The sequence below is a fragment of the Planococcus citri genome, chromosome 3, assembly GCF_950023065.1.
Source record: "Planococcus citri chromosome 3, ihPlaCitr1.1, whole genome shotgun sequence".
NCBI lineage: Eukaryota > Metazoa > Arthropoda > Insecta > Hemiptera > Pseudococcidae > Planococcus > Planococcus citri.
In genome coordinates, this window is record NC_088679.1 from 44,223,138 (window position 1) to 44,251,014 (window position 27,877).

Here is a 27,877-nt window from a genome sequence, read left to right on the forward strand (position 1 = left end):
CTGCTCGCAAGAAACAAATAATATTATAATAATTCATTATTTTATTCAACTCAACGTCCTATAGGTAACTATCCGAACCAGTTGTAAAGTGGTTTCTGCGATAACTTTTTTGTTATCTATGTATCTCGCGAGCGAAGATAGACAGCTCTTGCAGTTCTTTTTTTTTCTTTTTTTGATTTTATTATATTGGTACTTTATTTTTTGTACGAGCTAAATTCAACATAGGTATATATCTATGAGCAGAGTTTGACGAACATAAATCAAAACCTCATCTGTTTCGTATAATTTTCAATCTACTAGCTCTGGTTGTCAGCTAAACACAAATCCATCAAAATCCAATACACGTAGGTCAAAACATTTGGTGCATTAGTCGCGCTTTTTATTCTCATTTTACTTACCTCTCCCGCAAGTTTTTTTTTTCATCTCACATTCGCTCGGATATATCACTCCGTCAGATCCGCAAACCGGTTCTTCGGAACTTCCTTGGGGGCAGATTCTTGGGCATGATAAATCACGCGCTGCGTACGTTTCTACAAAAATAAAAATCTCATTAATTTTCACGTATATTTAGAAACTATAGGTACCTATAAATAAATCGTCATTGATAAGTTTGCACCTGGAAAACAATCGAGCATATTTTTAGAGTTTTTAACCTGAATTCAATATGACCTTGACCTTAACTTTTGACGGAAAGTTGGGTTGTATTTACATTACAGTTCGATGAAGCGTGTAATTTTGTTAACCATACGAATTAGCTGGGTGATGAATGATGAAATGCAGTTTAATAGGGAAAAAACTATACAGCAGTATGGGTGCCTATACTGCGTACGAGTATACGAGTATCTTCCTCTGCTGAGTAAATAGAAAGCCTCATTTACCACTTCGTGACTTGCGTTCTCTTACCTACCAATGTATGCCCATGAAAGTGTACGTACGATTTTGTAAATGGGATGGAATACACGAATAATCTGGTAGGGTACTCCATATATATTCATTAATGGTCAACGTCTCAAATGAATTTTCTCCGTGCTTAATTTTTCAACGTTTACTAGCTTTGCGATCATTTAATTTTCTTATGATCCGTGTATGTAGAACATCAAATGTATACGTACGTAAGTAAAAGTAAACCTCGTCAGCATTGCTTTCGATAGAAGAGTAATTAGTATAGCGCAGACACGACCAAGGCATAAGTAAAAGAAAGGTTGCCTATTTTCAGTCTGCAATCGTCACCTTGCGCTGACTGCTTGTTCGCTCAACGCTAGGCAACTCATTGTACAGTACATTACAAACAGGGAACCTCCTCGTCTTGTCTTATCAATTCAAATGCAAGTAAAAGAATTAAATGAGTTGATTCAAAATATCACATATCGTGATATCAAAACACATCAATTCCCTAATTTTGAGTATAATTTTCAAAACTTCAAAGAAATACCTACTGCCTGATTGCAGTGTGTAAAATTGAGAAATTTGCCAAATTAACTATATTATGCAAATGGTATTTCTAATCATTCTAGAAACTTGGATCAACCGTAGATTTTCTCACGTTGCTTCTGGATTTTCCGCAGAACTGTTCGAATCAATTCAAATTATCTGATTCCATACGTCACTTTGGAATAGGAATAGGTAACAGTTCTTCGTTGGACTAACTCATCACAGGATTATCACTTTCCTAAACCTAATCAACCCGGGAACTTTGTGCAACGCAGATGTCAAAATTTGGGCAACAAATCAAACGAAAATTGGACGATGGGTCATCGGTTTTTTTTTCGCCAGAGATAATGAGCATTTGAAATCGCACAAAAATAAGGCGTTGTTTGAAAATTTCAGGCGCGGATAGCTCCAGTTGTGCTACTAAGTACCTTACCTATTACTTTAGAGAACCTATAAAAATCAATTTGAAATTCAATGGGTCAGGGCATTTTTTAAGATATAAGTGCTTGGCCAAATGGCCACCCAGTGACCAAGTTTTGGCCACCCAGTAAATTCGATTTGGCCACGAAAATTTTTGATTTGTACTCAAAATTCTTATTTTTTTCATAAGCTATTGCCCTCGCTTCGCTCGGGCTAACTTGTTATTTTCTATTTCTCAAATTATTCATAACTGTGCTTGGAAAGTATTTTTGTTTAAATTTTCAAAAATGTCTGTGGTGGAAAAACTGACTTTACTTTAAAATTATTGCTGTTTTACTTATTGAAACTATAAATTTTGAAATGCTTTTGTCCTTGCTTCGCTCGGGCCAATTGGAGTCACTTCTTTACAATTAGAATTTCAAGAAACCATTAATGAGATTTAGAAAAAGTTGAAATCAGAAAAACCGACTTCTTACATTAAAATCGATGTTGCTCTACTTATCAAACTACGAATTTTCCGACGCTTTCGCCCTCGCTTCGCTCGGGCCAATTTGGTTCTCTTCTGCAAAGTTAGAATCTCATAAAAATCTATGATTGAATTTGAAAAATGTTGAGATTAGACAAACCGAATTCTTTCATTAAAATCGATGTTCTACTTTTCAAATCACATCTCAAGGAGGGGGCAAAACCGGATTTTCAGGCATGAAAAATCGAAATTGGAGGTAATTTTCTGAAAACCTTTCGTGATGTGTTATGATTTTATAAAAACAATGGTGGAATTACTGCTTGAGTAGAGCGAGAGCGAAAATTTTTTGAAAAAATGGGTCACAATAACGAAAAAAGGCCATTTTGCATGCTTAATTTCAAATTTTTACTCGCGAGTGGGGGCAATTGCCCCCTTCTCCACTCGCCCCTCCCTCTGGCTATGCCACTGTCTCTTAGCCACCTAGTGAAAATTGCTTAAAAAATGGCTTGCAATGGGTATTTAAAAAATATGACGGCAATGCAAAGTTTAAATATTTTGAAAAAATTCTCAGTTTAGCCCTCGACACATAAAATAATAATATGTACAAATAAGTACATCAAAAAACTGCAATGTTTTTTTTTATTTTTCCGGTTTTTTGAATTTTGGTGATTTTGTCTTACCACAGCCTGAAAATCCATAGGGTGGCTCATCCCAGAAAATCCAGCTGCCCGATCACAAATTTCATTTTAAAGCATTTTTTTTTTTTTTTAAGGTGGATCCCAAAAGTACCGTCTTTTCTCACTTATTGTGTCGAAAATAAATGGCTCTCAAAATGATCCGGTAGTTGGAATTATCGACTTACAATTAGAAATATTATTTGAGTTGCAGTTACTCATGCGCACCTGATGTTGGGATTTTGACGTATTTTTTTGAGAATGTTGTTTCATCGAAAATATTACTCATTTCTATGTGACCAGAAATCATTGAATGAAGTTTTCCGGAGAATAATACGTAATCGACTTTCAAATCAATTTTCGGACCATTTTGAAAAATTCTCAGCCTCGTAAGACCCTCAGTTTTCCGTTTGGACAGCTGACATTTTTTTGAAAACTAATACCTACCTAACATGTAAGTTCACTTGCCCTCAAGTTCCATGGTGAGACAAAAATCCCTTCTGCTGGGTGGGTAGGTCACCAAATTATCACCTTACCCCCTCCCCACTTCCTCTTATGGGAAATGAGGAAACGGTCTCAACGTTTCTCGATATTTTTTGTGCAACACAATTCCAATTTTTTGTTTCAATACACAACTGTGGAGCTCTATAAAATTAAATCCATTTTATGATTTCAATTGAAGTAGATGAATAGGGTTCGATTTGGACAGTTTTCAAGAACATTGAATAGAATACTCAAAATCATGTTGATGAAAATTTTACATGTTCAAAGTTCAGCTTTCACATACGAATGTTCACTTTTAAATTTTATGCCACATTGGGATGTGCTCGTGCTACTATTTCAGAATTCGGAAAAAAAACAGCATGAGCTCGTTTTTACGAGTACATTAAGTAGATTTGAATATGTTTCACAATAGTAACCTAAAAGCACTGATTCCGAATTTCACTTCACTTTTTTCATACGAGCCTCACCAAACCTCACAATTAAGCTCTTCAGATTTTTAAAAAAATGAAAAATTGTTACGACCTATGGTTTTTTGGGTTTTTGAAGACGTTGATTTCAAATTTCAACTTACTTTTTTGATACAAACTCACCAGACCTTACAATAAGACACCAAATTTTTTAAAAATAATTAATTTAAAAATTAGCCTGACCTCAGACCTATTATTTCTTGGATTTGCAGAGATCTTAATTTCGGATTTGAACTTATCTTTTTGTAAAACGGGGTAAATAATAGACATCGTATGTACTTAGTTTAAACTCAAAAAAAAAAAAAATACTTTTTTAATTCGAACCTTTCAAACCACATAATAATTTCGGGAACTTCATAAAATCTGAAAATTTGCAATGACCAGCGATTTTTTTAAGTTTATCAAATCCGAATTATCTTCTCGTTAAAAATTACAAATCAAATCCATTCACCAATCATTAAGTAGGTACCTAACGATTTTCGCTTTCTCCGCAGTAATTAAAAATCTCAAAATGAAAGAAACAAACCAGAGACGATTTTTTTTACAGATATTTTTTACCAAGGAGCGAAGGAGCGTAAAATTCAAAGAAATACCTTACCCACGAGTTTTAAAATCAATCTCCGACCAGACAACAGGTATGAAAAAAATGTTAAAAATCCACGAGACGACGAAAATATCTTTCCAACACGTTTACATTTCAAAGGAACTAATCGATTACCTAACTGTAAATTCTTCCAGCTCACTCAATTTGGTAAAGCTGAAAACACCGATTCCCAAGACGATAGGTAGAGTAGGTATCAGTAATTTTTCACTCGTCACCAATCGCCGATCGCCGATTGCCGAGTTATGATCAATTAAAAAACTTCATAAATTATACTTATACGATAAACTTGTAATGGTACCAACGTTTTTAATTGCAAACTACGTAAATAACGTAAGGAACGATTTTTCAACACTTAGCCGAATATCTAAGGCGGAGAGGTATATCTTGTTTCGATAAACGTCTTCCGAAAAAGATTGATAACTTATTTTAACGGTTCGACCGCGTAGAAATATTTCCGCGAATGCGATGCGGCGCGACGTCCCAAGTTCACAGCAAAAAACAGGTCGATGCTGCGACTGCTGCATGTGCATATATCCAATATTTATAAAAATTCAATTGGTGTGAGGCCAATTGTCAAAAAATCTCGCACATAATTTTAAAATTAATTAAGGGGAAGTGGAGGAAAATTATTGCATTTAAAAAGAACACGAAACGTGAGAATTTTTCAATTAATTTCGCTGATCTAATCACCCGTTTGATTGATAAAAATACACACGACTCATTTTTGATTCATGCTTGCTTATCGGTCATAAACCTCGCATCTTGAAATTTTTAGAAATTCAAAAATTTTATTTCTCTGACGATTACGTATAGTAGTTCTCCACAGACGAGGTAGGTATGAACTTACACAGTGGACTCACTTTGTGTAAAGTTGACAAGCGAACTTGTCAAGGTATTCGCTTCCAATTCCTACATGGATCCTATTAATTTTTGCAAAGAGTAAAGTCCGAAACTCTCATAACCATAGATTTCAGCAGTTGAATTGATTTTTTATTTTTTTGTGAATTTTGTACGAATCCAAAATTGATTACTGTCGGCGATTCATGCTTCTTAAAAAATATACGTACCTAGTATTGGGTTCATTCGAGCGTTTCAAATTTTCAACTTTGCTAAATACCACGAGTAAAGGTGCCTCAAAAAAAAAACAAAGGTTAGGGTTAAGGTTTAGTTTTAGCTCTGGGGATCACTCTAAAAAAAATGGTATTTGTTTAGAAGATTGACCAATCAGTAGCCGTTAAATAATGTAATCAATGCACAGCTTGTGTGCAGGCACCTTCACTTTTCAACAAAATTTTAAGCAAATTTTCAGCTTTGCTGGTTGAGTTGATTTCCAAGGAGATCCTTCGAAGGCATTTTTACTGTATAAATTAAAAATTGAAAATTAAAAAAAAAACATATAAATCGCTGAAAATGTCAATTTTAGATTTTCAAAAATTCGCTAGAAATCGAAAAATCAATTTCGGGAGCTTCAATTTGGGGTTTTAGAGAATACATTTTCCAAAATTAGCGGTCCCACTAGAATCAGAAGCAGCAACCTCGAGAGGTTCCCTTGAAAGAAATGAAGGTCTTGACTCTTGAACCACAATAATGACTTTTACTTGATCAACATTTTTGAATGAGTGGCTTCTGTTTTTTATAAGGCAAACTCAAAGTTTGATTTTCAAGAGTTTAACTGAGATTTGAGTTGGACACAGACATGAATAAGATAAATAAGATGAATAATTATGATATGCTTTGGATATTATTGTGATAAATTTTTTATTTCTTACAGCCAATGAACGGGCAAATGGAGTTATTTTTTATTTAATTTGTAGCATTTCATCAGACAAACGTTTTTTGAATTTTTTCACTTTTGATGCTCGTTGACCACTGCTCCGTTTTGTAAGAATATCAAAACTGCCTGTGAACCGAGAGTTTCATGTGGCATTTGAACCAGGGAGAAGAGACAGGACCATTGTACCGGTAGTTTTCAGAGTTGGAGATACATTATCGATGATCAACAACTGGCTGTTCGATAGTTTAGTTAATTTCAAGTCGAAATTCAATGCATATGTAACTTGTGAGGGTACCAATAGCCAAGATAGGTACCGTTAACATCACCCATGTGTTTTTCCTCAAAAGAGAAGAGAGATGTCCACAAAAGAAACACATTAGTGCTGCACTTGATTGCACCAACGATTCACTATCCATTGGCAGATACATACTCGTAGTTACAAATACATAGGTACACGACATCTTCGAATTTGATATGTATAGGTAGGCAGAGGTACAGTGACTGTAGCATCGACCTGCAAAAAACCTAACCCGTTTAATGTAAAAGCGAAACTTTGACGATTTTCAACGGGCACGTTTTATTCTTAAGCCGGCTAATACCTTTTTTGTTTTACATTAGCGTCGCTTTTCATTACAAGAAGGTCAAACAGAATTGGAAAAGAATCATCATCATGCTGCGGCCTAGAACTTGCAAACTCGTTGTAAAATGTTTACTATACAGTAAATGTCATATTATGGGATTGCGATGGGAAAAAATACAGCATACACACAATCTGAAAATACGTCAGGACAGACGGTAATGAAAGTAGGATGCGATAATACGAGACGTGCATAGATAAGCCGTCTATGCAGACATGTTATTCGAACATTAGGTACCTATATAGTACCTACTATAGAATTCAGGTCAAATAAAAATAATACATCGTCTGCGGACTGCGCTGCGGTTGCCACAAATGCAATACTGCATCGTCGTGATTCTTATTATGCTTACTTTATTATATGCTACAATACAGTACACCTATACTTAATACAGAGATACATCGAAACGCTCCGCAGATTCAGTAGACTAGCTTGTTTGGTAATTTCGCTCGCTGTTAAGTTCACGGTTAGGTCTAAATGATGTAATCGGTATCAATTCCGATGTTGATATTTGTATACGTATAAGTTATGACTAGGTATGAACCGAAACATATCACGTGGTTCAGATTTTTGTTTTCAAATACGTACAAGGTGGCATTTTATTTTTACCTACATCAAACACCCATAATCTTTGATCGATTTCTGGGCAAGACAACCCATTTAGTTTTTATTCTTTCGAAAATTCAGTCAATAATCTACGTAAGTATGCAACTAATGAGGAATCTAAAAACAAATGCCAAAAATTTAATTGAACAGAAAACATAAAGTGAAATTCTTTAAAGATGATTCCTTCCCCTCCTCTCACTTCAAAACAAGAGTTGGATGCCTCGTTTTCACGAAGTATATAGGTATACGTAGGATAATCATTTTCAAAATCCCTGCAGTCCCTGGTCACGTTATCTTGGAAGTGACTCCAACCAAACCCATAACTTAAATTTGATTAAAAAATTGATTCACCTAGTTCTTTCTCAGGACCCTTCATCTAGCCATCAACCGATATGCAACTCGTTGCACCAAACGGTAAACATTTAACAAACTAAACTGACTGATTTGATAAGGATGTAGCGGAACGAATGCAATAATTTTTATACTCTATTAGTTACACGTACGTATGTGGCTGAATCGTCTTACAACAAAATACGGATGTTTTAAATTTTATTAGCGAAGTATTATTAGAGAACCATTTTGGTGGCGAAATCTTCTGCTTCGCGGTTTCGTATTGAAACTACTTATGAAAGAATCTACGAGTAATTCAAGTATCCGCAAAATTCGGAATACACGAGTACCTACCTAATCTGCGCATTTACGTCTTTTTTCTTATTTGTTTTTTGTTTCAATTTTTCGAATCATCTACATAAATTTACCGCATGACCAATTGCAGTTTTCCCCAACTACTTAAGATTTTAGCCAACCAGGTACCCACTTAATCAAAACACATTCGTCTGTAGATATATACCTCTTCTCTGAGATATAAATAGATAGGTATAGCTTCTACGATCACATGCATCGGAATTCCCAAGTCTGAAGTAGAAATTTTACCTTAATCAGCAAAGCTCATGTTATGGTAACCATCTGATTTTCTCAACATTTTCTAGAATTTAACTGATGTATGTAGTTGGTCAAAAATTCACTAAAACTGTACGCAGGATTTTCAAAGCATCAACTACAATAACCTACAAATGCTGAAATCAACTTTTGATGACTCTTTTAGAGCAATTTGAAAACTAGAATTCATTAGAACTGATTGTTTTTGAATTGTATTGTTGAGATGAAGTAATAATTACCTACCTATTAAAATCTTCGAAACTTTTTTAAAATTGTTTTTTCCCTTGTTTTGCAATCTTCATAAAATGTGAAAATAATTCAGTCAAATTCGTGCATTTGATTTAGGTCAAATTCTTTGAAAAATCTTTGTTTATGCCTCAAGGTCAGCAACACGAGTGTTGGGGAGGAAAAAAAGGTCTTCAACCAGGTTCTCAGGAGTATTACAAATTTCGGAACGCATAATTTTCAAACGAGAATTCAGCTGAGTTTTTCAAAATACATTTCTGAAAGATGAATAAGGCGTCTATAAGAAAAGACCACCTAACCATACTTTGTAGTCGACAAATTTTATGGCGTGGAATTCTGTTTTCTTCATTTTTTCCCTAAGATCCATACTACTCACATTCAAAAATCGATTGTTGCTGATGAAAAAATGTAAAAAAATCAAATTTTTCATCACAAATACTTAATTGAGTTTTAATTTAGGTACATAATTTTCCAATTGCAACTCAAAACACGTACATATGTATTTCAAAGACGAATGTCTCATCCTGAAAGAAAATGAATCACTCGCCTCATTCTAAAGATGAAAATTTTCATGCTCTACCGTTTTGTTTCTTTTCTTTTCATTTTTTTTTTCGTAATACTTACCCTACTTAATCCAATTTTTTTTAAAAAGTAAATTTATTGCAAAGAAAAATTGCAATGTTTTTCAATTTTATTTCATTCAACACGCAATTCAATTCACAAAATGGATTATTCAGAGAAACCAACAGGGCCGCGCAGAGAAAATTCGGGGGGGGGGGGGAGAGGAAAGAAGAAAAAACGCAATTGATTCAATTTTTTTAAATCTAAATAGGGGATAATACCCCTTTCCCTCTTCTGGTAGGGCCTGGAAACCAAGGGCTCTACAGAAAAAAAATGCAGAAAACCGATTTTTTTCTCAAAATCACTATCGAATGACTTTTTAAAATTTCGCGATACGTCAAAAAATTCAAGTCACTGCAAAGCGCATAACATGAGGTCGTTCAATTTGATCTACACATACTTACAATAGTCAGAAGAACAATTTTTGAAAAACAAAAAAAGGGAATCGCTCATAAAGAGTAAGTATTAAATTTCTCTGGAGAAATTTTCTTCAACAAATCACGTGCCAGATTTCAATGGTACATAACAAACGAGGAAAAAACCAATAAATCAAATTTTACATTTGAAAATTACATCGCATCGTAAAATAAAATATAAATCTATGCACAGAGTGAGGCAGCTGGCACATATGCAAAAAATATTTGCAACTATGGTACATCGAAGATATACTTTTCCGAATCATCTATAGGCTACATAATTATACTAAGAGATTTTACGACACAAAACAGAAAGCGTTAGAAATGGCTAAACCTCATTTATGAGAACAAATAGCATGAACACGAGGAAAGAAAAAAATGTTATCGAATAGACTCGCGTTAAGAGTAGGAGTATTTGCAACTGAAGTTCATTCAAAAGGTGCATTGAATGCGGTAATAATTCGAATATTACGTCGGTCGGTACCTATATTGTAAGTGTAACCATGGTATGCAATAAAAACTTGCACAAATGCACTTGGAGAAGTAAATATTTTTGCTGGCAAGTTTTTACTGTTGGTAGGCCTAATACAAGTATGTTACCTAGCTACCTACACAATTACACGATATAATATCTGTAAGTAGGTAAGGTCTTAAGAGCTGAGGTATCTACCAAGCTTTGTACGTAGGTAGCTAGGTCTAGGTATACAATACAAATAATGTTACGTATATCTCTAAACGTCAGATTTTCATTTACGTCTGTACAAATGTATAGCATATACTCGTACATATGTACTGCGTACATTAGGTACACCTAGATGGAAATGTCAAGATTGCATGCTGCCTCGTTGAGCTGGCTGGCGGTTGCAAATTAAACGTATAATTTGAGAAGACGCGGCCGCGGTCGCGACCGGTGCGGCGCGCCCGAAAGTGGACTTATTCGCGGTTACACGATAGCTCTCGGGCACGTTGCACCGCGTAGAAGTTGAAAGTGACTAATCAGGTAGCTGGAAAATACTTAAAAGATCAAACAAATAAAACAATGACTGAAACAGGCACAGGCACAGGCACAGCGTTCTCAAACGCGTATCGTGTACAACGGATAAAGAAGATAAAGCATAAAATTACTTCGGGCTAAGGAGCTAACAACCGCGTAAAGATGAATTTTTTCACTACCAAGGAGAACTAGTTCGTTAGCCAGTCGTTGATAGCGTTTTAAGGAGGAAACCACAATATACCGAGCAATTTTTATTTATTCCTTTTTCCGGCTAGTATCGATTCCATACACCGCACCGCAATCAATTTTTAGATCAAAATATACCCAGGTAAATGACACGATATTGTAAAACACGAGTAGGCTATACCTACTTATAGAAATATGCATTTTCGTATAGAGATATCCGTATTACGAAATTTTCCATTTCGTATTTCATTTTATAGGTATATTCGACAGTAAAAAATTTCGTAACGAAAAAAAAAAATCTTCAAGATTACCTATTCTAATGATATGTATTTAACATAAAAATAAACCGTGTAAAATCGTAATAAATGAATGCCTTAGAAATTCCGTTCATCGTTGCATCTTGATTTACCATTTTTATTTTTTACCTTTCTAAAGCACACGGTGTTGGTATTTAAATTACAATACACAGGTAGGTACTCTCTACATGTGCTATCGATTTGTTAAAATTAGATCATTGATACGTTTCGGTAGAAAATTTGTCTCGCAATTTGACGTCCGCGACGCTGCTCAACACATATGAGTGAGTACGAGTATATGTGCAATCTACCGAAGAGAGCTATAGGTAGTAGGTACATCCTTTTTCTATTAAGATAACATTCTGCTGGGTAAAATTACGATATTGTAGATGCCCTAATGGTCCAATACGCTTACTAATCTAATCCAGCCTAATGTACTTTTAATGCTCTTTACTATAGGTACCTACGTAAGACAAACCTAACAAATTGTTCTGTCGTACAGTCAGAGAACAATTCACCATATCGAAATGTCAACACTAATTCGACCACCTCACCTTAAAAACCAGAGAAGTGATTCAAATCAATGAACCATGATGTTTCTTCTTTGTTTTCTTACACATTTTGTGCACAAAAAAAATTATTTCGAAAAAACGAAGATCCTAGAGTTTGATTTCATCGACCATTACCTACCTACTACGATACAACGATATCTTCGCGACGAGATAAGAAAGTTGTCTACCTATTCATCGAAATGGTTTATTAATGAGATTTACAAATAAACTGCACCGCTGGAGTTATTCGCTGAAACGAAACAGAAGTGAATGGAACAAAAAACTGTTCCAAATTTTTTGTCATCGAATGAAGGAAAAAAATTGTAGTAAAAGTGCAACTCGTATCTAGGTTTGACGCGGTTTGACAAAATCTTAAAGTGAGAGAGCTGAAGTAAAAATAGAAGACGTACGATGGTCAGACTAAATAAATAAAAATAATTTTTGGAAATGCAGACTGGGATCCAACCTAAGCCAAACTCAGGTTATTCTCAAATTTTAGGAAAATTTATACGAGAGATTATCAGTTGCGAGAGAGGCAGATATGTTCCGGAGCTAACAATACAAACTTTGGAGTAACGATTAACAGAAAAACTCTTCCACAAACTCTTCCTATTTCTTCAGCGCAAAAAGTTACGTGATCCATTGAATTTTCAAATTTGCGGCTCGATGCATTGAAATTTTTGTCTACCTTCGACAATGAAGGCGATCAGCATTTAAAAATCGAAAAAACACGAAGAAAATTTTCAATTTATAATAAGGTCTTCCAATTTTAAAAATGGACAAATAATTTTTAGAATCTTTGTAAAATTTTTCTTTACCTACAAGATCCACCGCTCGATTTTCATTCAGGTTCATAGAAATTTGTTTGGTGAAGCGATAAGAAAAATTTTCAGGCATTTTTCTGGAAATCTCTTTACAAAGAATCAAGATAGTCAAATATATTCTCAGATTTTTTTCCAGTGCATCATTAAAACATCATGTTCACCGAAATGAAAGGCAATAGCAATTTTGCTATCACCCAGTGCAATCTCAATTTTTTTCAATCATTCGACTCGAGGTTTTGGTCTTTAAATTTTGTAATCAGCTTTCAATCAAAAAATAGACTCAATTTCTAGATAAAATATTCACAATATGATTAAATACATGAATTATAACACGATTATATCAAATAGGCAAACTTTTAAAATTCAGAAATTTCTGGTGTCCTTTCTCATTTGGGTAAAAAAACCTCAATACGAAGTGAAAATAGATTATTTCATCTTCCAGTTTTCTGACTTCTTCAATATTAGGTACCTCATTTAATGATATTTTTTTTTCCATTGAAACTTCTAGTTGGGAAAAAGGCAAAAGTAAGAAAAAGTCAGTCTTTGGAGCAACATTTGAATTATTGTTTGATTTATGCAGAGGATGACGAGTGAATTGAAAAGATACGGGAATTGAAAAATTTCTTCTAAAGATGGAGGAGGGAAGAGAGTAATATACCGTGAATCAAATTAAATTCTTTCAAAAAGCTTCCCAAAAACCCACAAACATGCGACTTTCTGTTAATCCTAAACAATCACAAAGGCAGATCATCCATCCACAATAAGAGACAGAAGCTGAGAGGACAAGAGGAAGAGCAAGAGTAGTATCAGGTTCATAATGGAGTAAGAGACGGACGTGTACGTAGTATTGTATCGAGAATCTCAACGTAAATATTCTTCCAAGAAGTAATGAAGCCAGCATCAAAATGCGCTGAAAATTCATAGGTACGTTCCTTATCAATCGTATACCTAAATGACTTCTTTTTTTTTACAATCCAAGCACCTAGTTTATTTATTTATGTATTTACATATTTATTTTTCGAAGCATCGTGTGATATGCTTTATCGAATTTCATTTATCATTTTAATACACCCCAGTAGTTTCCAGGCAGTGAAGAACAAAGAACAAAAGACAAAATGAAGGAATTTAATTCGAAATACCTATATTGGAAATTTCCTAACGACTAATCTTAATTTCATGATACATATAGAAAAAAAAGTACCTATCACAAAACATGCTTCGGAGAATTTCATTCATCATTCTCATTCGTTGAGGTGCATTATACCAGGTATTAAAGACACACTTGGATGATTTAAATATTAATAAGACAGACACGAGGTAGATAAGAAAATATTGGCTTTCAAATAGACTCATTTGTTTAAAACGACACAATTTCCTAACATACCTATTTGAAATTTGAATGAAAAATGTCAATTTTTATAACAGTTGATGAAGAAAATGTAGGTAAAGTATGACTTCTCATTGGCCAAAAAATTTTGATGATTTTTTTGGGGCGATGGGGAGGAGAAGACGATATCAAAATGTTTCTCAATCCACCTATAATTCCTATACTCAATGCACTCTTGCACTCTAAGAATTAATTTCAATGAAACTTCCACCCGCGTTTTTCGAAATCGAAAATTCCTTCACTTTTTTTTTAATGTCACATAGGAGGTTCTTTTGTCATTATCGGTCAAAAAAATGACAAAATGCCAAGGTCACTTAATGTCTTTTCAAAAAACAAGGCACATTTTTTTTTGTGTCTCAAATTGGTATTTGATAATTAAATAAGCAGCGATTTTTATTTTTCTCCTGAAATCGGCATTCGGAAAACTTGAAAATTGAAATTACTCTACTATCTATTACCGAGCTATAAACTGCGCTACGAGTCATTAAAATACAATCGATTGGAAACAGATCGTCATCGTTTGCTTCTAAAAAAATAAACGAAAAAAATTCAAGGCCGATAATTCGTTTAAGCAGAAATAATCGTAATTTCAAGTTCAAGAACTAATCGTGAAAATTCAAAAGAATCTACGTAGGAATGCAACAGGGAAGAAAAACAATTAAAATGCCAATATACTCGCCGAAAAAGCAAACAAAAAACAGAAATTTTTGACAAATATTGTTTTCACAAAATGCATAGGTAGGTAATAGGTATCTATCTATCTACTCGTATAAGAAGACATTGTTTATTTAATAACCATCGTGTATCTTTAGTACATACTACATTACACATACCTACGTATTTCAGTCATTTACTCGTATCCAGGCCTTTTTTGTCACTTCTTTTTAGGGGACACACTAATTCTCGAAAATTGTGAGTCCGCAATTTCATGTACCCTCTCTTCACCCCAAACATCCAAACAGAAATGATTTTCATCCCATCTGTTGACAACGTCTTCTTTTTGCTCCAAAACTATCAAATAAAAGTCCTGTTTTTTGCCAAACTTGCTTATAAAGTTCTGCTTTGTTTTTTTTTTTTGCCAAATTATCCCTAATTTTTGAAAAAGTTTTCAAAAAGTGGTAATTTCTGGGGGAAAATGCTAAAAAGCGTCAATTTTTGGCAAAATAGTCAAGAACTGTAAATTTTTCGCACAATTGTCAGAAAGAGTTCATTTAATAAAATTGTTAAAATGGTCGTAATTTTTACTAAAAATTGCCAAGTTTTGCACTTTTTTTTTGGCCGAATCACCCAAAAAGCAATGATTTTTGTCTTATTGTCTGCCTAAAAATCATTTTTTTGCATCGAAGTTTGCCAAACAAAAGACATGTTTCTTACAAAGTTGCTTAAAAACTTGTTTTCTTGTCAAATTTTATTTTCCTCCCCAAATTCTTTCATTATTTGTAGGTAGCTTTTATAGCAATTTTTCAATATTTTTGACATCCCCCCCGTGTTCCTTTACAAAAAAAGTCCTGCTTGTATTACAAAGCAAACTACAACACTCATATTTGTTTTCGCACCTGACTGATTATTTTGAATGCTAACATCTAGCCATTATGTATATTTTGTACATATACGAATTACGAATATAAACATTATAACGTAAACACATCTACTTTACTTTTAACACATGGCATCAGCCTACATGAGAAACAATCATCAAGTAAAAATGGACACACGCGATACAAAGAAAGCAAAAGAAAGTAGGTACTACACCCACACCACATTACACTACAATACACATTCATGATACTCGTATCAGGCAAGTAATATCTATTAGGTACCGTATACTGAAATTTTTTGAACCACATGTGTGATTGAAATAACCACAAAAAAACATCAAGCCCTACTTTTATGATCATGATTTGAATTAGAATCCCAAACAAATTTGATCATATCAAAAATAGGTAAATGTAAAATATCTCATCGAAAGTATAATTTTAGGTTCATAAACCTACACGGTGGAAAAATCATCGCTCAACGAAGCATCATTAAGATGTCGATTATTCTCACAATTATAACGATATCTTGTAAAAGGCATCTCTATTACGTACCTCTTTATCAAGATGCAACAAAAGCAATTTAACATTCACTATCATATAAAATATGCAGAGCACTGCTGGTCATCATTTCACTTTTACATACAAAAGAAATCAGGAAAAGTGAAAAAAGAAAATATTAATTTTTCAGTTTTTTCAAGCGCCAGAAAAATTTTCATCTCCTAAAACAATGGAGCTGGAAGAGGCTTGAAACATAGGATCACTAAAGAACTACATAGTTGATCCTTCCATGGGAAAAAATATAAGCTCACATTTCAACTAGACATCACTTTTTAAAATTTGTTTTACAAATATTTCTGTCTCTCGTGGTTTTTTGAAGAAAGGAAATCTAACTATACCTTCAAATGCTGGCAAATATATCCTGCAACTTCAATCGAATTGAACGTTTTCGAAAAAATTCTAGTTCTCATCGTGTAGGTAGGTACACAATGACACGAATTTCTAAAACTAGGAACGTACGAATATTATGTTGGGAATTCCAAACCAGATACAATCTTTCATTTCTCTATTTCTGATTCATAATACAAACCGTGGTGATTTTCAGAATGTTATTCAAGAACTACGTACACCTCTTGTTCATTCAAAATAAGTTTTACGCTTTTTCAACACATTCACACACAGATTTTTTCAGTTTAAAAAATAAATTCACGAATGATATTTAATTTATACAAATAATTTTCGTTCATTTACTTTTTAGTACATATTTCGGAGTTGTCGAATGATTGAAAACTACCGATAATTCGATAAGGAAAAGAAACCATTTTTTTTTTTTTGTGAATTACATTTTTAAAAAATGAAGAAAGTGGAGAGATGACATAACATATGAGTGCATAATGTTTGAATAAATCAATTTAAATGTTTTAATATCTACTTCTCAAACTACAGAGTACATAATGTATATAAGTAGGTACATATTCGTTTTTTGAAAAAATGTTCGTAATAATTTGATGAAAAATTGAAAACAAAGTCTGCTAATAGTTATAAATAATGAAAAAATATTGTTTCAATGCCTTTTAATCTTTAAAAGAAATCGAAAATTATCAATAGGTACAATGTACATAATGTATAACTCCAGCGTTAATGTTTACGAGGACGATAAATCACAGAACATCACTGACCTACCACAATACTGATCAATGCAACCATAAAGAAAATCCGAATGAGGAAGTCAGGATGTGGCCGAACATTTACAACGTTTCATTCAATACTATCTCTTTTACTAACAAATGAATTGTTTTACCAAGGTCGATTAATTGTAAACAATTGAAAAGACTCACCTTACTTGTTAGTACATATAATAAGGCAGGCTATTGAATTCTCAAATGTTCACCAGTCGCCTTCATCTTGAAAATTTCAATAATGTAGTTAGGTATAGGTAGGTAGGTAAGTACAAAGGAAAAATGTTGGTATGAACAGACTGTCTATTTTTCGTTAATTTTTCAATTTCAAAGTCATTTAAATGTTCCTCCACAAAAAAGAGTTTCCATGAGTATAGATCGACACTTGGCAAAGTAAAACTAAATTCAAATTAATATTTGAAGCGATGAGTTTTCAAGCTAAATTGAATTAGACTTTGGATGCGAGAATGATTATACTCGTAAGTTCAACAAAATATTTATACGTTATCTTACTTATTCCAACGAAAAAGAAAAAAAATTAACGTCTAATAACGCTCAACAAGGTACCATCAAGTTTTCTCAGAATATTCATCCAACCATCTCTTAGATGGATACCTTTGAATACTTAATAATAACGCTCTCATTCAGCTAGGTAGATTATGTATAATCGAATATCTCGTACAAAAACATCGAGAACATACTTAAAACTGGTGGGTATAGGTTGAATCGAATTACCTAACACGCACTCAAGTTCTCAAGTCTCAACAACCAGCAACTCGTATATCTAAGTATACCTACATATAAAAAGGGGTGAAGCGGAACAATATACTCGTCAGCTGAAATATCAACTTGGGAACTGCGAATGCTACGCATATCGCTTAATTTTTAATTAAGGAAGAACGAAGCGAAGAACTGGATAATTCAGTTTGTTTCCAAATCGATTTTTGCATACTGAGTAAACATGAATTTGGAATTTCCAAGTCAACGAGCCCCATTTACCGGTACCAGAAATTATACAGCCATGGTAATAACGTGTTTGCTCTCTTAAATGCTCATAATTTAACTAATCTATTTCAAAAGAGATTTTTGCCTTTTTTCAATCAAAGGATCGAAAAAAATGATCAAAAATTTGAATCCATTTTGCATAGCTCATATTCTGGTACGTTTTTGAAATGTAGCGGTGAATTCAAATCCAGAAGTAAATTTCTAAGGGTCTTACATGATGGGAAATTATCAAAGGTTATCCTATCTTCAGATCTACATCACTCAACTACGTATAAGACGAAAAATTGATATCACAACTACTCATCACCAAAAAAAGTTAGGTAGGTACATATTTATAAAAAAAATCGCAGCATGCTCAGATATACTATTTTCATTGCAGTTGATGAACGTCATAGACCTTGAATTTTACACGTTATCACTATTACCTAATCGTGTTAAGATCTACTTAAGTACATATAACTAACTTACGTATGTAGGAATTGTCAAATATTATTAGTACATATATAGTAATAAAAACATACCTTGCAAAACGAAAAAATAAATAAATCCAAAGATCGCTAAAATGAACAATTTTCTTGACATGGTAGCGATTTTGTTCACGTCAAGAGAAAAACATATAGGAAGGATAAAAACTAAAACTAAAACAACACGGTCATAGTTTACGATAAAATTTTTCGAAAAAGATAAACAGCAGTTACGAAACTGAACAAAACACTATCCGAACGTTCGCGGCCGGTTGCACAAATAAAATGACGTTTTGCACAGAAAGTATCAACCTACTGACTCCATTTCCGAGATCAAAACTCCGCTCTCTAAGCATCTCCGGTTCCATCCTCACTACCACTTCTCCGAAGTACAAACGCCGTCGGCTTACAGCATCGCGCATTTATCCGACTGTTTTTTCATTCCGTTTATCTTATTGTTGACTATCGAATAAAGTGCGGAGAAAATTGCTCATATAGCTTTCGAATATGGACAAAAATTCATCCTATATTTAAAGGGGGAAAAATTAATTATAATAACACGCGTTTACGGCTATTACCATTAGAATGAAAGTAAGCTTATTACCATAAGAATCATTTTAAAAGCATAATTAATTACTAAACCGGCGATTCTTTTTTCCCTTATGCGTGCACTTTGATGTTATTCTTTTACTTTTTATTGTATTGATTACCTATACACACTTATACACATTCGCTCACAGCCAACGTAGACATAATGAGATCATATAATTTATATCTACATAAAAGATGCATCTTGCATTTATTAGGTAGGTACATTGATTACTCTTCGGCAGCGCTCAGCGCAGCTTGAATAATATCTCAACCTGACTCGAAGAGACGATCGGCAAATTGACCGTATAAATGTATAATTATGTTAAGTAATTCGTTTTTCCATTCGCTTTGCTTTGCTTTATTCGAATGGTGGATACCGCAAGTGAATTTTCACATTCTTGAAGAATTTTTCGAATAACTCACGAATTCTGTAGAAAAGCAAAGATTTTTTGATAAGAAAACCCTCGAGGCAGATATTTCACGAGTACATTATGGTGTGCTCTGCTCGGAAAATTTTCCATCAAGTACCCTGGTCGACACTTAAAATTACAGAAAAACGAGCAGAAAGAGCGGTGGGAAGAAAGTGGAGGTACAAAACTTCTGGACTTCCATCCCTACAAAACAATGTTCCGTAAAAATATTTGAAGCAAATATTGAACTAAATAATGTTGAAATCTGCGAAATCTCTCTTTTCTTAATACACCAATGGATTCAAGAAGTCTACATGGAATATAGTGTAAACCAAATTTCAGCTTCCCACCTATTTTTTCATGGAAAGTGGTCCTTTCAGCCTGATTTTCAAAAAATTTCCAAAATTCGAAACATAAAATTCAGAGCCTGCAATTTGGCTAGTGATGCATTCTAGTGATGCATTTCTGAGTGTTTTTTTTCGATTTCTCTTCATTTGGCCTAAAAAGTTGTTTGCAGGCTGTAATACCTCCATCCCCCCTAGGCTATCTTTTTATTCATGGCTTCCATTGATCTCGCCCTTTCCAGCTAGTAATAAATTCATTCTGTAATATTAAGCTAATGAATTTATAATTTATTGATTATCCTGAACAATAAAATTTTATTTTTATACGAATAAGTGATCATTTTCTTGCAATTTTAATTCAAATTTTTCAAAAAATATTGCTTTTAAAATGTTTTTTTAAAGAGAAAATAAATTTTAAAAAATTTACAAATTGTTTTAAAAACTAACTTCAAACTTTCAATTAATTCAATTTTTTTTTTGAAAAAAGATTACACGTTATCACATGTGTATCATCCGCGTTGTAAATGACAATTGAATTTATCCTCTCTCCCACTCTCTTGAAAATTTATCTCATCAATTTTTTTCCTCATCAACCTTTCATCTTAAAATAGAAATATTTACAATACGTCAACTTCAATTAGGCTTTTTATCCCATCGAAAGATGCCGACCATCCGAAATTGTTTCTCCTTCAAAATTTAAATTTTCCATTCCAATTTTTTAAATTACAACACAGAAAATGCCATTGCACTTGCACAACAGGGCTTTTTTGCTTATTGGCAAGTGAAAAATCAGCAAATTTCTGTTTTTTAAACCATTTTTCAGAAGCCCCTGGAGGAGCCCTTCCTTCCACTTCAGGATTCGACTCTGATACTGGAATTATTCCGAAAAGTGTTACGACTTTCGGAAGTTGAAAAGTTGATTTTACATATCATTAGTAAGTATGTTTGACTTTGTAATTTTATTAGAACATACGTCTTTTCTTAACAAGTTGAAAACTTCATATTTGAAAAATCCAAATTCGGTTTTCCTAATGCCACAGCAACTTACTCGAAATTATCCTCTCTCTCTAATTATTAACTATGCCTATAAATAGGTAAACTACATACCCAACCCACTGCGACTACGTTCAAAAATTTGCAAAAAATCGAAAACAGTCGAGAATATGAGAAGTTGTAAAGGTTTCCTCAAAAATTCTTGCCTTTCGTTTCCATCGATCGATAGGTATAGGTGAGTATGTAGGATGAGAGAGAGATGAGAAAATGTTAATTTTCTTCAATAGTCAGAAAATTTATCCAGATACTGACCGCGACTAAATAAGAACAAAGCTATATTTCTATAACCAGACAAGACTCTCGCCTTGCGTCAAATAAGAAGGCAACAGCTCAATTAAATTTCTCAAAATTTCTCGAAAATTTCAAGTCACAACACAAACAAATACTATAACCTACTTAAGCGACTCATCCTCGAGCAATGTAAATATTTGAAGAAAAAAAATCAAACCCGAACCCTTGACACCGAAAAAATTGCAATACGTAGGTATGGTTCGTTATTCGATAGCAAATAATAACGACAGAAAAATAGTCAATATTTCAAAACAGCTTAGCGCACATGCACATCGTTTAACCAGTTCTGAAACGTCTTTAAATAGGTATTCTTCCGCATATACTGAAGAATCCAAGTTGGAATTGTTGACATAACTGTTCGGTAATGCGGGATGAGGTCATTCCACTTTTTATTATTTTTTAAACTGAGAATTTTATGGGTATTTGTATTCGCATTCATTTTCAATAAGACAATGTTCGTGGCATGCGAACCGGTTCCAATAATTAATAATACGCGTAAACGTATCAAATAATTATTTTTAAAATTTTCATTAGGTACTTCGAAACATAGTATAATTAAGTAGGTCTCTATGAACCTATATAGACCTATACTGTCTAATGATGACGGTATAAGAATAGCAACTACCCCATAAGAATCTGGAATATACATTTATATAAAAAAGATCTTTTATTATAGCAAACGCTTCTGTGTATACGAAGGAGAGAAACACGATGCCGACAGTTTTTACCTTGTAGCTGGATAGGTACGACATCATGAAACATCTAGTTTCATAAGTACTGGTTACTTGTAGGAAGGTCAATGTCATTCTTTGAGGGTAGTGACCGATTATATTCTTTGCTTGGAATAAAGTTCTGAAATTTATTGAACCGATTGTACGTACGACTGAAATGCACTACGTAAATTTGAAACAGTACTCGTAAACATCGCACTTAACAAATGATCTTGTATTACTCGTTTGTGTGACTGTGCATACTGCAGTATAGTCTCTCCAGGTCTCTAGTTCCCTACCCAATAGATATCTTCGTAACATCGTTACTCGAATATCACACATCATATGTACGAACTACGAACAAGATATTCTGAAAATTTTAAAAATCCTACTCGCATATCCAACTTATATGTATATGTTGGTTTTCAAAAGGAAAAAAACCAAGAACATTACTCAATCCAGCAAATTGGAATGCGATAGTAAAACCTATACGAGAAGGTACCTACAAGATAATCGCTCGCGCTATAGGAATGCCGAATATATTTTTAAGGTTCAATATATTTCAATCTCTTCGCTAATTTGAAAAGCGAAATGTACACACGTAAAGTAAGTTACTTTCTTTTTATTCGATAATTACGACCATAAATGCGCGTTCTATTCTAGCTTAACATTATCAATAACTCGAGGCGACGAGAATGCATTTTTCATTTTCCAAACTAGATTTTGTTATAGCAGCGATCGATAATCATTATGAATGTTCGATCCCACCGATCACCCATTCATGCCACAGACGTATTTTCAATTTCATTTACACTCGTAAAAGACAACCGGGTGTACTCAATCGAGAAATTTCAACTTTAAATGTACCCTTTCTCGTTTCTCCCTTCCTAAATGTCTGAAAATTTCACCTACCTATCTCCCACAACTGATCAATCATCCCATATCCGGACATGGTAAACGTATACCTATTCATTGTTTTTGAGAAATTTCTATACAACGAGAAGTATGTCATAGAAAACAGGATTTTTTTTCTAAAACCATAGTGCAACGATTAAAAGTGAATCTGAAGTTCATTGTTTACGAATTAATACGAGAGTACTTAATTATTTTTCACTCGTACAATCAAATCACTTTCGATATTATTTTTATCTCGTGCAAGTTATAGTATTCCAGCTGGGTTATTTATTCAATCTGAACATAAGCTCGACAGGAAACAGTTAGGTAAATTAGGTATTCAAAGGTGCGATTACGTCGAGAGAAATTTTCTATAATAATTATGCTTTTATTACCTAGGTACACTTTGAGTACCATCCAATTTGATACGATCGCCATTTCTTCGAAAATTCGAAAGTACGAGCATGATAAATGCTATAAAATTATAATCTGTGATTTTGAATTTGCTTTTTAATAATTCATACTTACGTTTAGGTATTCCTTTGAGAGTTCTGCAGCTGTTGATTTCTGATGATAAAATCAAGCGGTGATAAGGTTTGAAAAATAGCTAAAGAAAAACCGTGGGACATAATCAAAGTTCAAATATTATCTATTATCATCCTTTGCAGTGAAAATGAAATTTTGAAAAGTTTTTCATATTTCTGCAGGAAAACAACAAAAAGTACCTACTTGTAGATTTTAGGAACCCATACACGAAAACAAAAAGCAATAATGAAAATATCGGAGGTTCTCCAGAAGAAAATTTTTATAATTATTTTCATAGTCATCTCTCCATAAGTAGGTAACTGAGAAAAAACTCGGGAAAATGTCAATTTTTAAGGAAAATATAATAAACTGCATTCAATATCCTCATAAAATTAGGTATACCGGCACCTCAAAATAATAATTATAACCAATATCAATAATAAAAATCGTATGTAAAATGTGCATAATATTTGGGAAAATTCGATTATTTATCCACCATAACAGCTCCCATCATCGTTTTGATTTCAATGCACAAAATAATAATATATTTCCAATCGGCAATTTACCGTTGGAATACGAGCAAAGTTTCAGGCTAACAGATTAATTTTATAAGATAATCGATTAACCGATGATGCAATCAGTCATACTTTCAATAAATTCAACATCCGTAAAATCTTAATCAAAAAACCTCGTCCTCATGTCATATTAAAGAAGACAATATTCTTATAAGCAATTTTTTGCCCAAGCCTTTAACAGCGACGTTCCGCTATTAACACACGCTGTGAATCGTTAACGATGATTCATTACACCGATAACCGCACATAACAGCGTTTATGATGCAGCATTTATCTCTACAACTTTACTAGATCAACTTCCAGGTAGATAATGTATCAAAAACTCATCTTCACAATTAGTTGGCAATTAACTGCGCATTCGTTAAATCGTGTGAATTCTACTAAATTCATTTCCAACTTGTTTAAGTGTAGGTACTAAGAGTACGTACGTTTTACGTTTATGTTCAATTAAATTGCCAACAATTGGGGAGGTCTTGATTTGAAAATGATTAATTTTGAATTCGAGGCGCGAAAACCCATTTCTATGCATCGCTGCAAAAGTAGGTAGGTTGTACTAGGTACATGCTGCGGATTCTAACTTTTCTAACGAAGATTTTTATCAATACATACGTATCATTTGGTCATCTATCATCATATTGCATCTGCATTATTATTTCTACATACTTATAAAAGGCACGAAGTTGTTACAGAATTGGTTCGTTTATTTTATCAATAAGCAATTATTCAATTAATTTTCACTCATTTTCAAATAGAGATCTATTCAATATTAATAAACTTCTTGGACTCGGACAACTGGCATAATTAGGTAGATACCTATCAACAAAATTTTACACTTATCAAAAAGGAGATTTTCACCAATTGCTGACGTAGGTACCTATGCCTTACGTATCATAAATAAACTTCTATGATTATAAAATAATGCAATGAAAAAACTTTGGTTTCTAGGAAAGAATTATAATTTCTCAAAGTATTTAAAGTCAATTCGAGAAAAAAGGCAAGTTTTTCTCATCAATCTTCTTATTTACATTTCAACTTCTTTGGAAACCCTGCAAACATGAAAAGAGGCAGAAAAACCTGAAATGATGTAATTTGAATTTTTCAGCGTCATCCCAAAAATTGTGTTTCAAAAAAATCAGGGTACATCATTACGTAGATGTACATTGTACCTACTACTATGATGGGTATTTTTTTCAATGTTCAGAAAGTTTTCAACGGTAAATTACACTTAATTTCATGAAAAAATAATTGGTACTGATAGAAAAAAAATCAGCATTTGTAAACGCTTATGAGGAAGTAGAGACATGGAGCATCTCTGAGAATCCCCTTCAGTATGCCGCAGCATAATCTACTTAACCTTGGAGATGTAACTGCAGGGTTGGTCAGACAGCCAGACGCTTTGAAAAAAAGGGTCGACTTTTTCCAAAGAAGAGTTGGACTCTTTAAAAAAACTCATTCGTCAGAAGAGTAAAATTCTGAGCATCTTTTCAACTCTTTTCATTTCAAAAGAGTTTTGTTAATCTTTTTGGATCTATAAGAGCTCGAAGTTACCGGATCTGGTATTCTCCACTTTTATTAAAAGTTTGAAGGATTGTATTTGTATCAGATACGTATAATACAATCTCAGCTGAGAAATGCAATGTTATAAATAAAAATAAAATATTGAGGTTGTTCAAAATGGTGAAGCGCGATCTATCACTCACATTGAGTCATCGATGAACTGCAAAAATGAGTGGAATTGAAGACTTCTTTTGAATTCTTCAGAGTCGAACTCGCCAATTTAAGATTTTTTTTGAAAATGAGTCCAATTCTGAGTAGAACTACATATAAGTTGAACTCATAGTTGTTGTTTTTTTTTTAGAGTTAAAAGCTTCGAAAAACTCAGTGCCCATCCCTGGGTAGCTTAAGCCTTGCACTTTGTTTTTCTGTGTCTTCAAAATTTGCAGAATCATAAGTATGCTGAAAAATTTTCAATAGTTAGCCATTATCACGATTAGCAACGATTTCATTGAGTTTTTTAGAAACTCAAACTTTCCAACAAAAAAAAAACACTGAGTCAAACTCTGGTTTCAACTTGGAGTTTTACTCTATTTCAAAAATACTCGTAGTCCGAAAGAGTCAGATAGATCGTATAGACCGAACCTTTTTACTAATGAGTTCAGAAGAGTTCAGAAAATCTTCTGATCCTGAAATTCTTTTCAACACCAATTTTACTTACCTACCTTATCATAATTTTGTTCTAGCAAAGTATGTAAGGGTAGAGGCACCAAATATGGACTTTTTTTTGGAGGATTGCCACTTGAAAACTATAGGGTGTAGAAACCTCCACAAAGGCTTAAAATGAAGTTCCATCCTTCCACTAACATTGTACGAGTACAAAACTTCAGGGGTGAAGGTCAAATTTAATTTTTTTTTATTGTTGAGTGACGAGTGTCATAATTACCGTTCGAAATTTTGGATGCCTAATATGGACCACCTATAAAATTTTAAAATAAACATACTTTTACATTTTTCAAAACGTCATATTTATATGTAGAAATGAACAAAAAAAGTATTTCAACCATTCCCCTTTTCAGCGGCTGTAAGAAATTATGAAAATGAGTAAAAAAATTCGATATCACAGGTGGTCCATAATATCAGCGCACCCCATACAAAAAACTTTGCACCAAAAATTTCTGTACATATCCTCATTTTTAGCAAAAACTGATCACTCCAGCAGAAACTACGTCCTTTTTTGATAATATAAACGTCAATAACATTTAGAAAATTACACCACCAATTATACTTTAATAAAAGTTGAATAACACACTAAAAATTTTTTTCAGTGTCTCAAAACAGTTTTTTGTAAATTTCTCAGCGAGTTTTTACTTTACAGTTGTAATTTTTGTCTCATTCGTTTTTTTTTGGTGAAAAATACATTGGAAAGTATTTTTTCCTGACAGATTGCGCTAATTATCGACGAGAACGGGCGCTGGTCCATATTGCGGACTGGTCCATAATTGGCGCCCTTACCCTTATCTACACTTCTACAGCTGAAATTGTATTTGTCAAAACTTCTAAAATAATGGGAAAATTTTCAATTTTTGATATCGTGATGTCGACAAAAAATTTGACCTTCACATTTCTTCACTCAAAAAAGCGTTGAGTAAAAAAAAAATAAGTTTGAAAGAGTTTGAACTTCTTTGATGGAGAAAGAGTTGCAGAAGAGTTTTGACTCTTTTTGACGAAGAGTTGAACTTGAAGTTTCACTTATCTGATAGAAGAGTTTGAAAAGAGTTCCCCTTTTTTTTCAACTCTGTCCTCGTTTTTATATGTAAGTACGTTGAGCCTATGCGCGTAAAATTTCGTCTAGATCAAAGATGCATATTGCCTTTTTTTATCTCTCCATCGTTAGAGCAAAAAGATGTAAAAATAGTTGGAGACTTTACTTGTCAGAACTCAGAACCAGCTTTTTATCAATTTCGGGTAAAGAGAAGGGCAGCATGCCGCTGTACCTCAATAAGACCATCTAAAAAACATTTACCCAATAATGACTCTTTCTTCTTAAAGATTAGGTACTTATTTTATTACGAAAGTATCTATTTTGCACGATATCACGTCCATTATAGGTAGTCATTCAATAGGTAGAAACGTGAAAATACTGATTGATATTTTTATTTAGATTAGAAAATTCTCGCCTACATTTTCATGATTCAAGTTTTGTGTTCGTTGACTTACCATTTTATTTCCATGAACAATAATCCATTTCTAAAACAAAAAA

At 33.3% G+C, this 27,877-nt stretch overlaps 1 protein-coding gene across 2 annotated transcripts in view; it reads right to left on the reverse strand.

Moving 5' to 3' along the window:
* LOC135839178 (agrin) overlaps positions 1-27,877 on the reverse strand; it is a 200,655-nt gene that overhangs the window by 3,667 nt on the left and 169,111 nt on the right. The window contains exons 1-2 of one of the 2 annotated variants that reach the window (XM_065355089.1): positions 18,785-19,225; positions 399-530 (exon numbers count right to left, since the gene is read on the reverse strand). In XM_065355089.1, coding sequence (XP_065211161.1) covers positions 399-530; positions 18,785-18,845 — 193 coding nt within the window. In that variant the 5' untranslated portion in view covers positions 18,846-19,225. Of the gene's footprint in view, positions 1-398; positions 531-18,784; positions 19,226-27,877 lie in introns of those variants that run through there. The other variant, XM_065355090.1, reaches the window with a different exon arrangement.